This window comes from Stegodyphus dumicola, chromosome X2, assembly GCF_044657685.1.
Source record: "Stegodyphus dumicola isolate Sdum_Otavi_A_Nest chromosome X2, ASM4465768v1".
Lineage (NCBI taxonomy): Eukaryota > Metazoa > Arthropoda > Arachnida > Araneae > Eresidae > Stegodyphus > Stegodyphus dumicola.
This window is the reverse complement of record NC_140781.1, coordinates 17159073-17175136: the sequence shown is the minus strand read 5'-3', so window position 1 is coordinate 17175136 and position 16064 is coordinate 17159073. Positions and strand designations below refer to the sequence as shown.

Below are 16064 nucleotides of genomic sequence, written 5' to 3'. Positions count from 1 at the left end.
CTAGCTCGGAGGTACGAGCACCCCAAGCTTTGAACTCCTGTTAGAAAATGCTCTTTGCAAGAAACATATTTTGCTTGTTAAGAATGTAATTTCAAAGTTGAAATTCAGGCTTTTCTTTAAATAATGAGACATGCTATTTCCATTTAATTCTAATTAAACGTGAGTGAATTAATCGGATTGGGGATTAAATTAAACGAGACTAACCTGTTCGTTTTTTTCAGTTGAACTTGTTTATTCAAATAGACAAATTACTGCCGCAAACCATTAAATAAACTGGTTACAATAGACAAATTGCTGCCGCAAACTATTACAAAAATCTGTTTATGGAAAATGTATGAACATTTTTAAAATGCGTGAAATATCAATAGTGATGAATATTGATGTCGTAATATTTCAGATCCTTTTTTATCCATCACAAAATATAGTTGAAATGAGAATCATCTGAAATATATAAACATTGTTGGATCATGCGAATTTTATTTTCAATTCTGATTCAGTTTGCATAACCAAATGAACCTGCGTTATAGATTAAAATACTTGAAAATAAATTCAACCATTCAAAGAGTCAAGTTTCTGTTAATTATAATTGCTTGAATTATGTTCTCAGTATTACCTTCGCAAACTAGAAGTTTACTATTTTTCGTTACCCAGGGATATGTTTTATTAACTGTGATAAAGGCAAACTTTCCTCCGATTTAAACTACGTTTTTCAAAAAAGAAACATTACCATATGAATATTTTGCTACAAATTGCAACACATACAGATATTTCATTACAGATATTAAAGTTTGCTATGTTCGATGCTGTGTATTTATTGAATCAGAGATTTAGGTCGATACCGATTTTTTATTTTTATTTTCTTTAATTTACCCTTATACGGCGTTGCCAATTTAGCTAGTTTTTATGTCATTACTATAGTGATTAGGTTTTAAATAAATTACAGGTATTTATGTTGCTATTTGGATTACAGATTTTGACTTTCTTTGGTAGCACAAGCTAGTATCTAACCTCAACAGATCTGAACCGAATTAGCGCTAGGTCTGAAGTTAACTACAGAGACTTGAGGAGATGAAAATAACCTGTTTAAAATCAGAACTGGAACATAAAATGCAAGTCTCGTGCTTGACAAGATCAGTCTCCACTTGTGGCGATCTAACTTAAAGTAACAGTCAAATGCGAATTAAAATTTATCCTAGTACTCGAAGACCACACAATTTAATTAAAAACTAAGTTGGTTTAGTTAATACTTCCTATTTCACATAGAGATAGGAAGTACCTCCTCACACCGAAGGTAGGAAGTACCTTCCTTACCCACATGACTTCTCACCGGCATACAATTTTAAATGACTGTAGCTATAATGCAAAGCCGTATAATTACAATTAGCTTTGGCTTACAATCGCCGACTTACTCCCTCGACTTAAATACTCTCTAACTAATTTGCATTCTGGCGAGGAAAGGAGAAGTGATAATACTGGCTGAAATTATATAAAAAAAAAAAAAAAAAACTGGTTAATACAAAATGATAGTAACATTACAGGATGCTACTCATTCATTAAATATTGCACAACATTATTTTTATAGTATAACATTTATATTATAGTTTTATATTTATTTCCACATTTATATTATAGTTTGTCACTATCAAGAGTCCCCCATGCAGCTAGTTTCATGTGTAGTTGATGTTGTCTTGTCCATGGAAAATGTGCTAAATGGAGCCAAAAATCTGCATCACAAGCCTTGCCAGGTTTGGAGCCTGAGGTCCATAAAGGATATCCTGTGGTGATGAGCCAAGATGGTGAAGACCAGCAATGTTGCCTGGAAGTTGAAGATATGCTCTGGAGTAAATTGAGTTAGTTTCATGTGTTTTATGTGTATATAATGTTGTAAGTTACTGTTTGATTATAATGACAACCTTCACTCTAATTTTTTGAACAAACTAAAATCTTTGATTAATCTAAGTAGATATAATGACCCCTCTCGAATATAAAGAAATTCAGGAAAGATGAAGTTGTGCAAAATTACAAACTATTAGCAAATTTTCCCGATCAGTGTAGTTATGAAGATATTTCTGATGTTTGTTTTGTTAGTGCTGCACTATAATACTCTTTATTTAATCAGCGTATCCATTTTTCTAAAAGAGAGAGAACACTGAGAGTAAGATGAAATAATATAAAATTCATTACTAATTTATGTATTAGGCTATTTCGTAATATCTTACTAGTTTATTTGGACAATAATTTGTTATTTTTGTCAATACGGATTTTTTATAACTTTTAATAGCCTTATTAAATTTTAAAGGTTTTTTGAGAAAAATAATTCCTTAGAGTTTTAATATTTTTTGCTGAAATAAACGTTACTTGTTTCCACGTAAATTTACAAAAGGTAATTTTTTGGAAGTTGCGATTTGAAATTGTGAAATTTTAGTCTGAGAGGAATCGTCCATTTAAGATAAGAATAACTTTTCCATGAGGAGGAAGCAAATCCTCTTGACTCACTGATAATAGATAAGAGGATATTTGATTAGATTACTAATACCGATTCGTTAATTGGAAAAGCAGTATCTGACTAAATTAGAAACAGAAATTTTTTTCAAATGCTTTGTTATTAAAAATTATGCCGCTTTATTTACAGTATACTCGAAAAGAAAACAGAAAATTAACTTTTGAAGTAAGAAAATACGGCGCATTGTTATTTAAATGTAAAAACAATATGGGAGGCCAAAAATTGGGAAATTATAAGTAAAACTCTTAAATTTGATTTAAATTATCCATTTCAAAATCGAATTTTAAAACGTAAAGTTGTAAAACTGATTTAATTATGTAAAAGCAACGGTTACAACCTTAGAATCTACATCATGTATTTTTGCTTTCTATTAGAAAAAAAAAATTCTTAACTTTTTGTTAATAAATCTAAATGACTCTTCTGATTTAGAGCACTCTATTTGCTTAAAAAGCTGAACTAAAATCATTACTCTTGTTCATAGAAGTCTGAAACACTGAGGTCTGGATATTTTGCTCTTTTCTTGGGGGGGGGTATAATTATTTTTTAACAATTTGGCGATGGTGAAATGAATACAAGGCGTCCATGTTCCAGTTTGAGGAATTTTTATATTTAAGAGGGAAAATTTATTATACCCCGAAACTGTTGTTTTAGTGATAACGATTCTTCCCTTTCTCTGTTTCTTTTTTTTCTTTCCTTCGACTAGTATCCGTTTTGTAGTGCTGTAGCTTTGTTCAATCTTGCAATTTTTAAATAAGAACGATTCATCAAATACTTGTTTTTCCTTTAAAGCTATTTATTATCAATTGCTATAGTCTAAAAGTCCTCATATATGAGGATTTTCAGTTCTTTCCATTTAAATTTCAGGTTAAATAAATAAAAATGGTTAGGAATAAATTAATACATTAAATAAATAAAATGATTAGGAATCCAAATTACTTTAGTATATAATCGTAGTTTAAAAAAAAAGAAATGATGATAATTTCCAAAAATTAAGTCCAAGATGACCGTGTAAATAAAAAGTGACGTCTTAACCAGTTGATTAAAATGATACGAATTTTAAAAAAAAAATTTAATGTGAAGAAATATATTTGACTTTCCTAGACGAACTATTGAACAGACTAACATTACATCAGCTAGTCGTAATAAAACAAGCATTTGGTAGATGATGTAACTTTGAGATTCGTTAGAGCAAGAACGAAAAAACCCACTACAGGCGCAGTGTTATTAAATGAGGCCAATAATACGTTTCAAGATCCTGGAAAATGTTTAAGCATGTTATCAGATACTCGATACTGATAATAGTAGAATATAGCTGTGTTTTCTAGGGTGAGAGAGAGAAAAAGGGAGAGAGATAATTGTTGATTCCTCTAATGCATTTTTCACAAAACCTGCATTATAGCTTCATGTGGAATAACAACTTGGCACAATTTGAGCAAATCATCAATTAGATGGATTCAGTCTTGATCTCCTGAAAAATCATTCCCCTGTCGTCAGTGATACTCCAGTTCCTTTATTAAAAAGAAACGTGTTTTCATCGTTGTTTTTCTGTACTCGTAGATGTATATTTCAGTATTAGATACGATTACTAGTATTATAGTATTATGGTTTTAATATTATGGCAGGAAAACTGATGAAAAGAAAATAAATCCGCGTGCGAAATTTTTCATATTACATCTAACAGCATTTAATCTCTTTTTTTAGAACATTCTTTTTAATAAATTCACAAAATCTAACATATTTCACTATTTTCACGTATTTCCTAAATTATCTAAAGAAACTTCATTCCTGATATGACTAATATATTATCGATGCTGTGCTAATTTCAAGTTATCAATACCAGTTATGCTAACGGCATAGCACATTTTTCGAAAAACCCTCGTGCAAGATTATAGCCATTTTATTGTTTGATAGGTTAGAATTTCTCAGGAAGATGTAATTCAAGAAAAACGGAGAGAAGCTGCTTTGGATTAAATATGTTTACTCAGAATAAAAAAATACATATTTTATTATTTATTACCTTATGATTAAATTTTTACAAATTTTTCAGTATAATCAGAATGAAAAAGGAATCACGATTGGTCCAAATTGAAATATTCAGAGCGCACATGACTGCATGAAATCGAATACGACTGAGTAAAAAGGAAGTAAGGATTAAAATATTCCTTTTTGTTAATTTGGGGACAATGAACACGTTACTTTACCTTATTTCTGTACTGATTTCTCACTGTTAAGATTTATTTTATTTTGTACTAACAGCCTTGATTCAAATTACCTCATCGCTTCGAATTCTATACTTGTTTTCTCCTCGAAAGGCATTCATGTAAATAAAAACTTGTTTAAATAAGTTCAAGAAGGGGGGACCACTAACCAAGAAACAAAACTTAGATTTAAACAAATTTTTACAAAAAACTTGTAGAGATATTAGGATTTTTTGAAGCAGACAGAACTGAAAAATGTGCAACGCCTTCGCCAGGAATCGAACCACGGACCTCTGGAATACGCGGCCACCGTGCAGACCACCACACCACGAAGGCATGACAGGAAGGCGGGAAAATACCTTATAAACGGATTTCCAAAACTGATTTAAAAGAAAACTGACATTGGAGCGATTGCTGCTAGAAAAAAATTGCATTAGAATAAAAAATTTATGATCACTAACTGCTTATCTCAAGAATCTAGTGTGCTATATCGGGTTCACCAATCTAGTGTACTAGGCGCACGCGTTCTTTATACTGGAAGAGAAGTAATTCACTTAACTAATTAAATCACTGATCATTTTAACAACATAATAACTCTTATAGTTAACAAAAACAAGCTACAAGAATGCATGCGTCTGCACGCGAATAGGAGCATAACTACACTGCCAACTGAGATACAGATATGGTTACAGTTACATACATGCAGTTTTTTTACAGTTAAAGTTATGTTTTAGGTAAAGAAAGTAAGGGAATTAAATAAGCAGTTCGAAAATGAATAATAGTTCAAAAAGTTACGCTAAAAATAAGTTACGGTTACGATTAAATCACCACAATGGCTTGATTCGTACAGGTCCGTGGTTACGCTTAGTGCGTTCTTAAGATTTCAGACAGCAGCAGTTATAGATGTTTAGGGCTAATGTTCAAGTTCATCTCGGGTTCTTCTTTTATTAGGCTATATGGGTTTCATAGATTTGAAAGTCATCTTTTTAAGCTAATGCATCAAACTGCAGTAGAATAATATGAATTTTAGTTGTAGAAATTTAATTGAACTAAAATTACATTTGTTTTTGCTATTATGCATAGAAGTGCTTCTGTTTCAATAAACATTTAACAGAAATACAGTTAATGAATCTTAACTAAAATAAGAATCAGAAGGTTTATTAAATGAAATTTTATCTTACGTCTCAAATACATTTCTCTATCTTATTTCGGGTAACAATATTTAAAACAAGGGCTTTCAAACTTCATCAATCAGTAACGGCCCTATGTTAGAGTTTAGGAAAACTCAAGAGCCGCAAATTGATTTAATAGCTGCCACCGTTAGATATTTATATCAATTTAAAAGAGACGAAAGAGATTTTGAAAGAAAGAAATGTTCCAAATAATGCAACACCGATATCACATTTTATAATTAATACTCTTACGTAGTGTAAATATAAATTATCGATGAATGAATTTTTGTTGCTTTTGTATTATTTTCATGAAAATATGTTCCTATGGGACATAAGTTTTAAATTGTCTTGCAATGTACTCAATATTCTTTTCCCAGATTGAAAATCAAGCGTTTTCTTTCGGTTCGTAACTTTTTCCTCTGGTCCTGGTTATAAACGTGGAATGATTTTAATAAATGTGAGCTGAAAAAGGAAAACAAAACATAACAGTGTTTGTAATAAGTTTTTCGTTCAACTGTAAAATAATGCGATGATTTGAAAATTTTTCTTTATATTTAATTTTAGAAAAAGTGAGACGGAAAAAAAGCGAAAAACTGCAGTTCGATGTATGAAAACAAATTAAAATAAAATGTTAATCTTGCAGCACTTTTGCAAATAATAATAATTATAATAATAATTTGTTTCTCTTAACACAGCTAATGAAAGGATCGACATTCGGAGATGGAAATTAATCCCAAATTACTCCATTAGATTCAAACTGGATCAGCAGATACGCAATGTTTCTTTCAATGCAAATTACGACTAAACATATATGTGTGACTTCCAATAAAAGTTACAACTAATCATATACGCGGTATCTTGAGGTTTAGGACACTTTATCTACACAGCGGGTTGGTAACTTTTTTTCTTCTCTGCTATCTTGTTAGCCAGGGAGGGATAATCTCTCCCTGACTAACAAGATAGCAGACATTTACAAGCCCTTAACATTTAAAGGTTTATGGTGCTTCGTATAAATTTATACTTCAAAGCCTGTTTCTTTCCTTATTCCCATTCTCTTAGTTTTGATTTATCCGCACCGTGAATTCTATGGTAAGAAAGGGAAACGGTACATTTCTGTGATATTTTTTAAAGCTTGAGTTCCTAAGCATCTCTTTGCGGTGTCCCCTTTCCTTGATTCTTAAGCATGGGCTTTTTTTACTTAATAGTTAATCCAGCTTCGCTTCTAGTTCTTACATCTTTTAAAGCGTACGATCGCCACGGTAGTAAAGAGTGAAAATTTTGCACAGTTTGAAACTGCTCAATATTGCCCTACATATGATATATTTAAAAAAATGAAATTGCTGGTTTTTATGACAGGATGTGTAATTAAAAAGCGAAAAAGATGAATGTCTAATTTAGAAATTTAGTCTTAACTTAAATTCTAGTGATTTAATTCCAGAGCTCAAGCGAAAATTAAACGATTGTACATCTGAAATGTTAATTTTTTTAAATTCATAAGCCTATTGCGAACTTTCAGAAAAGAAGTCAAATGAAGATTTTTTAACATGTTTCTCAAAGAAACTTAACTAGCATTCGCTTGAGCAGTAATACAAATAGCTTAAATTTGCTGTAAAATTAGTAAACTCGAAGTAAAATTTAGAAGATTTAGATGATTGACATTTACGCTCTATACCCTATATATAAAAATAGAGAATATGAAGAATGTAAAAAGATGCTCTTAATAACGTACTGAATTAACTAAGAACATCTGAAATCTCTCGACACGAAAGTTTTCACAAAAAAGTAGTGATACGAGAAAACGATATACCTTCGGATTTCAACATTAGGTGTGTGTGTGTGTGTGTGTGTGATTATGGCAAAGCCTCGAGGGCTATCTGCCTAAGAGGAGGGATGCCTTCGTGGAGGACTTTCTAAGGGAAACTGGCTCGTATACACGTTACACATGGGGAAAACCACGAAAACGCCCATGCAGCCAGCCCGTTCGCGGGATTCGAACCTCAGACCGAACTACCAGTGTTCAGCGACTTTACCGCTCGGCCGCTGGTGGGCGATTTCAACATTAGGATTCCTCGATCAAAAGTGGGATGAAGTGAGAGAAAGTTCTATTTCATTACTTGTGCCCAAAGCTTACGGTCAAGGACAAGCTCACCTCTGAGCTAACGTGTACTACTGATGAAGCTTTCCAAATTCCGGACATACAATTAGCAACAATTAGATTATAGTAGTTTTGCCTTTTACATACGCATGTAATATATGTGTATATATATATATACGTATATACACATATATTATGCTATATGCTAAACGATATATATATATAATATATATATATATATATATCGTTTAGCATATAGCTTACTATTTTTGTTAATTTTGCTTGTAAATATTAAAATGTTGCATATTTCTCTTTTTTCACACATTTCATAGCAACTAAATTTGCTTATGTTGAAGTTTTCGTGGAGCCACAGTTTTTGGTAACCTTTTGGCGTGCGTACTAAAATTTATCTTCTAATTTCCTTAATTTTGCAGCACAATGCGCAAAATTTTTGACCACAGTTTTTTTTGTTTTTTTTTGTTTGTTTGTTCTTACTACTTTACTTTAAATTATAAGACGTATATGTATATATATATATGTGTGTGTGTGTGTGTGTGTGTGCGTGTAGAGAGAGAGGGGGGGAGTGCAGGGTTTCCAGCGCCCGGGGACAACTGAAGAATTTGCGCCCCTTTCTGTGTGCCAAGAATGGAAAACATTTCATTAAAAAATTTCGTAGCATCAATTTGGCGCCGTTTGGATGTTGCGCCCGGGGACAGATGCCCCCCTTGCCCCACCCTAGCTACGCCACTGGGGGAGTGAGAGAAAGACGTATCTAAATATGCGTACATAGTAATGCGTATATAATGGATTATTGAGTATATTATCTCTGTTGAGAAAGTTAGTAGAATTTTAGTTGAATGAAGTAACTTTATATATATATAGAGAGAGAGAGAGACCGCTAATTATAAGGGAATATATAGAGTTATAAATAGAATGGTGGAAGGAAATGTAGGCACTTGAAACTAGATGAAGGTAGTACTTAATGACTAATTAGAATCAATAAGAATACCAGGTTAATGAAGGTTTTATGTAAGGTCTAGCATTATGGTTGCAATAGTTGCATATAGCAAAAATAGAATGCAATAACCAAAATTTTAGTTTTTGAAGTTTTATTTATAAGAAATTGATATTGTGATGGGAAATCACTGCCATTAAAATGTGATTAAAAGTAGAAAATCCACATTACTCTTGTCTAGAAATATCATTGTGTTACAAATGAAGTTACATAGCATATAACACGCTATATAATTTCATCATTTTTATGCCTATTTACTTAAAGATAAGTGAGATAGTGGAAAAGAAGGAAAGAAAAGAAAGAAAAAAATCAAATGCACTTTCATTCAAGCTAATCCTTCCGAACATTTTAAACAGAACACTCATGAATAAATGAAGCCCCTTTTAGAATAATGAAAGTAACACCTAAGTGCTTCATCGGCCAAACAAAAGAGAAAAAAAAATGCCTAAAAAGTGAACAAATAGTATTACTGCGAACAAATAGACGGTGTGTAAATTGACGGGACGACTCCTTCCCGTCAACATGAAAACTAGATCAATAAAACGAGATATTCATCTGTTTCTATAGACTGAGCGCAGGTTAAACATTTACCATGAAAGGAACAAACAGTTTGAGCAGGAGGCGTCCTTTAAATACAAGAGAACGATGTCTCTCTGTCGCTTTGCCCTCAGATACTCGGGATTTGAAACCGGGAGAGGACCCCATTCCTAGACCGCCGGCTCTTGCTTTGGATAACGTCTTGCCTCTGTGGTCTTGGTAAGTATCTTTCTTGTATTACTTTGTTTCTCTCCCAGATATCCTCCATTTGTATGTGAGCAAGAATATCTTCTTCTCTCTTCCTATACCAAATAACTCACTAACTAAGAACTCGCCTACATAATGTCTATTGTTCTTCTCTCAGGAGAAGAACCTCTTAGGTACTTCTTAAACAGACGTGATGCAATTTATCTTCACCACATAGATGGCATCTTGATATCAAACTTGTGAATTTTATCTTCTGTTTGGTCATTTTGACTTCGAAAAACGTTTCTTAGAATTTCAAGAAAAGGCTTAGGACAGCTTAGTCTTGGATACTTAAAATGACATGACATACCATTGTAGTAAAATTCAGAAAATTACAACTTTGAACTCAGATATTCTTTTCTACATATACGACAATGAATTCTGAGACGTTTTTTCGTCAAATCTTAACGTTGATAGAAAATGCAGGCTTTCTGAAATAGCATAATTTTCTGGAATGTTGTGCCATTAATTTTGCCTTAAAGGTCCCTATAAAATAGAGATATATAGTATCTATGCTTCTGTACCATCACATGTGGAAGGCAAAGATTAAAATGTAATTGTCCCAAAGTAAATTAAATTCATATTTAGTTTATCTGCGATTTTCTGACTAGAATATTGGAAATAAAAAAGCAGCATGATTTAGACAAAAAAGCCTGCAAATTATTAATCGGTGGTGTTGGTGTATTTAATTATGGCAAAGCACACGAGGGCTATCTGCCTAAAGGGAGGGATGCCTTTCGTGGAGGACTTTCTAAGGGAAACTGGCTCGTATACACGTTACACATGGGGAAAACCACGAAAACGCCCATGCAGCCAGCCCGTTCGCGGGATTCGAACCTCAGACCGAACTACCAGTGTTCAGCGTCTTTACCGCTCGGCCGCTGGTGGGCTAAATTATTAATCGAACGTAGTCCATTTGATCATTTGTATTTTACAGTGGTAAGACCAGTAGGCTTATGACTTAAGTTATGCTGTTACAGTAATTATACAAATTCACGATTCCAGAACTCTAAATGAATGTATACAGGTGTATTGAGCTAAGCGGCTCTGCCCTTCTTTCGATTTAGGTACAAAAAAAACACCTTAAAAGAAGCTTCTTTGGAGCTAGTCAACTCCGAGTTAAAATAACACATCAAATAAAGATTATTGGAGAAGTTCAGGGAAAAAGAATCAGCATAATGTTCATAAATTTACAGGCCAAGTTTCGAAGATTTAAATATAGAACCTTCGAAACTAGTCTTGCAAATTTAGGAATATTTTGCAAAGTCCTGTTGCCTTAACTCCCCAAGTAACCATAAAGAAGGTTAGAAAAATAAGATCCACTATTTTGCAAGGCTAGCGAGAAAATGAAAATCTCGGTTTTGTTTATGACCAATCACTCGAGAGCTATCTGACTAAAAGGAGGGATGCCTTCGTGAAGGTGTGTGTGTGTGTGTCATTACGGCAAAGCCTCGAGGCCTATCTGCCTAAGGGGAGGGATGCCTTCGTGGAGGAATTTCTAAGGGAAACTGGCTCGTATACACGTTACACATGGGAAAACCACGAAAACACCCATGCAGCCAGCCCGTTCGCGGGATTCGAACCTCGGACCGAACTACCAGTGTTCAGCGACTTTACCGCTCGGCCGCTGGTGGGCCCTCTTCGTGGAGGACTTTCTAAGGAAACCTGCTTCGTATACATGTTACACACGGGGAAAAGCACCAGAATGTCCCTGTTTGCAAGATTCGAACCCCGAACCGAACTATTAGGGTTCAGCGACTTTACCGCTCAGTTGCTGGTGGGTCCAGGAAAAGAAAGATCTTGTTCTAAGAACATGAAGTACTAAAAACAATATTTCAATGCACATTCTAATCGATGTCAAAAATATTCAGCTAAAATAAACACTAGGAGTTAGACAAATTGTTAAAAACTAGTTAAAGATATATTGAAAGCATCATTGAAATTTATTCGCTGCCTCAGAGCTTTAGGCATATCCAAAGCAGTGTATTCATTTTATTGATATTCATTTGCTAAATTTTATTTGCTCACCTCCAGCGCCTGGAACTTCAAAGAACACCAGTATTTGTGCAGCTAAGACTTCTGAATAGCAGTTATTCGAGCCAGATTCGAAACCTGGCGGCCAGGATGGCTACATGCGTGTTTTCACAGTTCCTCCCTTTAGACAGATATTCCTCGAAGCTCTGTAGCTAGAGACTTTGTTTTGAATAACTGTAAAAGTTCCGTAGCGGTTTTGCTGCAGTTCATATTGTACTCAGTTCATTATTCAACTTTTTTTTCAAATCTGATTACATCAAGAAAAAATGAACCTTACTTCTGCTAAATTCAAATAGGGAGCTATTGTTAATTTGCTGGAGTATATATAATACATGCGTGATTACGATCTTGTTTCCAAACTTCTAACTTGATACTTTATTTAAACTAGAATTGCCGAATTAGTTCAAGACTGAGAATTAGTTATATAAGAATTGTCTTATACCGTTATACTTATTTATTGCATTTAGGATTCTGAAAAACCTCTTCGTAAAGCTCCATAATACTGACATTTTAATTTTCTGAAATGCATCTAATGTTTTTAAAGTATCTTTATACTTTTATTTTTTTTTTCTTAAGTTTCTACTAAAGTGTCCTAGACTTTTACCCCATAAAGTTTCTAGTTTTTTCTACGACAGGTTTCCTTCAGAAACTGTAAAATCCTTAAACAATGATATAATTGTTGCAATAAAATATGAGCTATGAATTGAAATTACTTCTAATTTTTCTGGAAAAGATCTAATAATCTTTAGATTCTATTCCAGTACTACATATTTTATCAAAACGTTCTTTTTCTTTTCATAAAGTTTCTTTACAGTATCCTGAAATCTCATTCCTTAATGATGCTAGACTTTTGCTCACAATAATTTTTCTTTCGTAACTTCAAAATTCCCAAAGGTGCTTTCATTGTTGCAATAAAATCTGAGACATGTTCTCGAGCCAATTTTTCTCATATGCAATGTTTACATGACGTATTTAGCCAGAGTCACTGCTGTTGAATTAAATCCGGAAGAAGAGGCCACTTATACATAAAAGGCAGAGTTGTTGATATTATGATTTCTCAACGTTTCCTGTTCTGTATATTCTGCTTGGATGATCCCTATTACTATGTAATCTTAATCGTACAAGCTAAGGGGAATGAGGATTAAGGTGGAGGTTTATTGCAGGAGCAATGCATGTTTGGATAAATAGCAGGTCTTTCCCTACCCCCTGGAGCTTACCAAACTGTTCCCATACGAGAGTTTTGACTATTGCTTTTCTCCTTCTCGGAAAGATGAATGAATCACAATGCAAACTTTCCTTCTTCATCTTTTCATAGTTACTATACGGCGCAATTTTTTTTAAGCTAAATTTTGTACCTATATTTATTTAGCTTACATTCATCCCAGAAATGTTAAAAAAAAAAACATTTAAAACAAGTGTGGTTGCTTGGGAAGCTAAAATTCTGATACATTTGAAACTGTTTCTGGTAGATTTGCTGCAAAACAGTTATCTTAATTCGGACATATTCATTATCAAGCTTCTAACCAGAGTCATTCTTATAAGACTCAATGTTTCAGTTTTATTGTGTGTTTCGTGTTTGTTCAGTGTGATAGAAAATAATCAACTCATATTAATTAATGTTATTAAAATTAAAATAAAGTCTCTTGCTAAAATTAGATGTAAAAGAAAAATTTACTAATAATATGTAATTCGTATCAGCATTTTAAACTAATTTTTCAGGAGGGGGGGGGTAGCTTAACTCAATAAAAATCTGCACAGTTTTAGTCTACTCAAAAGTTTAATAAAATAAAGAAATGAATAAAACTTAAGTTTATCAGCAATGATAGCAATCAGGCTTTCGATAGGTTTTAAGTTTTCTAATAACCAGATCTTATTAAAAATTCAAACAGAAATCGTGCTTCTGTTTGTTAGAGGAGCCAGAAAAAAAAAAAAAATGTTAGCGTTTTCATTTGATGTTATAAATAACATTTCTTCCTGTTATCGCTAATTATATTAATCACTAAATGATCTTTTACAAGGTAAAATAATCCCTTTGACATCCATTCTCAGATATGGATCTTACTAGTTGGTATCTCATTAAACTTATTTATTACATAATAATGCTTATTGTAGCCGGTACAGCGGCTAGTGACACTGATTGCTGTAGCGATGAGCCAGGTTCGAATCTCGGAGCAGGCATGGTTGTAACTGTCCGTCCTTTGACAGGAGGACATGTTTGGTGGTCACCTATTAGGTACTTTCATAATGAAATAGCCACTACTTCCGGCCCTTTTAGTGGCGCAAGGCTAAAGGCTATTAAATAAAGCTACCGGCCATTGAAGAAAAAGTAATGTTTATTGTTGACGTTCGATAATACTTTCCGATTTCTAATTCTCTGTCTGTTGTCATTACAGTAACGGTGTTGTCATCTACACAAGCGCAGCTGAAGAGATAATCAGACATTTAATCAAACAGTAAAAAGTGAAATACAAAATAAAATATCAGACCTCGTTTTATTTGACTCCAGCTGGAATTACAATTTTGCTCAAAAACCAGTAAGTAGGCAGCCGATTCCGGCTGAATTTAAGCCCCGAATATTACGATATAATGTATACTATTTCAAGAGATGATAGAAACCAAAACTACTCTTTTTCCAGAAGAACAAGGAAAAAAGATAAATCCATTAAAGCGTCACTAATGAGAATAGAGGGATTGCTAGAAATACAGCATGAGATTATGGAAAGAAATTTTAACTAAGAAGTTAAGCTTCGAAAACAAAGAGAGAAGAGTTCAACACTTTCTGACTGCGACGCTCCGACGATATAAGTCTAGCTGTCAAGTAGAATGTGACAGCGGAATAATTTCCTCTGAATACAGGAATCGAATTCGAGAGGAATTACCAGGCCTTAGTAGTTCTATCTACTCAATTATTAACAGGCTTTTCGCGTGGACTTTTTATTTGCCGTTAAGGTTTGTTGCAAATGAAGCTTAAGCTATTAAATCAATCTAACAGAATGCCTCTAAGAAAATGCATTTGGACCCTTTCTGACTGGAATCGACCCGGGTACCAATCAAAATACGCCAGAGATTTTCTGAGTTCAAACATTTGCAGACCTTTTTAGAAATACTCAAAAGTGCCCCTGCAGCCGCCGATATTTATTTTACTCCTCTTTCCATAACTTTCGTTGTGGCCATAAGAACATGCGATGAATGTGAATGCCTTAGTCGTGGGTAAACAGAGTTGGAAATCACGGGATTAGCTTATCAGTAATTTATTAACACATTTGCTTTTCATTCCGTTCTTATAATTATTTGTTCAGGAAAATATTCAGCATATTGAGAAATCACTTGTATCCGAGGATCTGTGTCAAGTATAAATTATGTATTGTTTCTCTCTTACTTTATGTAAACCGCGTCTAACATTTTGCGGAAGTACTTGCGCTTTCGTACGTAATCAGTTTATCTACTGCGCGATGGTTTGGGGGGGTTAAATCCCCCCCAAAGGCTCCAAACCTGACGACAGTGAGTGGCTACTGTGATGGTAGCGTGGGGTCCCTTTGCGGAGCCGAGGATCGTGCCACTCGCCACAAAAGCCAGATTATAGCGTGAGACTAATAGGGGATTTTGAACCGTGAGAAAATTGGTTTTCACGCTTTCCTCCCCGCTTTGCATTCAGTTTATCCCTCGGTATTCATTTCTAAATGCAAGATGCCAAAATACAACATGGAAATATTAACGACAAAATGTATCTGTATCAGACGACTGGTGGTGGTATGGATATGAAAATCGGATTATGTATCTTTTTTTTTTTTTTTTTCCTTTCCTCTCTCTTGAACATCACTGTTTTGTTGATAGCAATTCAAAAAACGCTGCGAACTTTCTCTTGCGGTTTTGTCGGAACATCTTGTTTTGTTGCCTTCCAAGTAAGCTTAATGTTCGCGAAAGATATCTGTAGCAACAAAACAAGAACTCACGCAACAGCAAACGCAATAAATACAATAATAACGATGAAGAAGAATTTTTTGTCAAGTACTTTTATTCTGTTTTACATGAATTTGTCTTCGCTTTAAAGAATTGGCTTAATGGAAGGAAAAAACTAAACATATTTGTAATAAACTGTACTCATTATTAGCACGTTCCATACTTTAGAAAATGGGAAATGAAGGGCTTGTTTTATTGCAGAAAAAAAAAAAAGGTTATTGCTTTATGAAGTCTTATTCAATTGTTACTTAATGATATTGAATGGGAATAAAACTGACATTTTTTAAAGGTACATGTACACTGC

General features: G+C 33.6%; 1 protein-coding gene and 1 long non-coding RNA gene across 7 annotated transcripts in view; one reads left to right on the top strand and one right to left on the bottom strand.

Annotated features, from left to right (window-relative positions):
* Nucleotides 1-16064, bottom strand: part of LOC146992691 (uncharacterized) — a 289003-nt gene that overhangs the window by 43081 nt on the left and 229858 nt on the right. The window lies entirely within an intron of this gene.
* LOC146992692 (uncharacterized) overlaps nt 9428-16064 on the top strand; it is a 137176-nt gene continuing 130539 nt past the window's right edge. For 2 of the 5 annotated variants that reach the window (XM_085809393.1, XM_085809391.1), the window contains exon 1: nt 9428-9739. In XM_085809393.1, coding sequence (XP_085665519.1) covers nt 9576-9739 — 164 coding nt within the window. In that variant the 5' untranslated portion in view covers nt 9428-9575. The remainder of the gene's footprint in view (nt 9740-16064) is intronic. The other 3 variants (XR_015039044.1, XM_085809392.1, XR_015039045.1) reach the window with 2 other exon arrangements.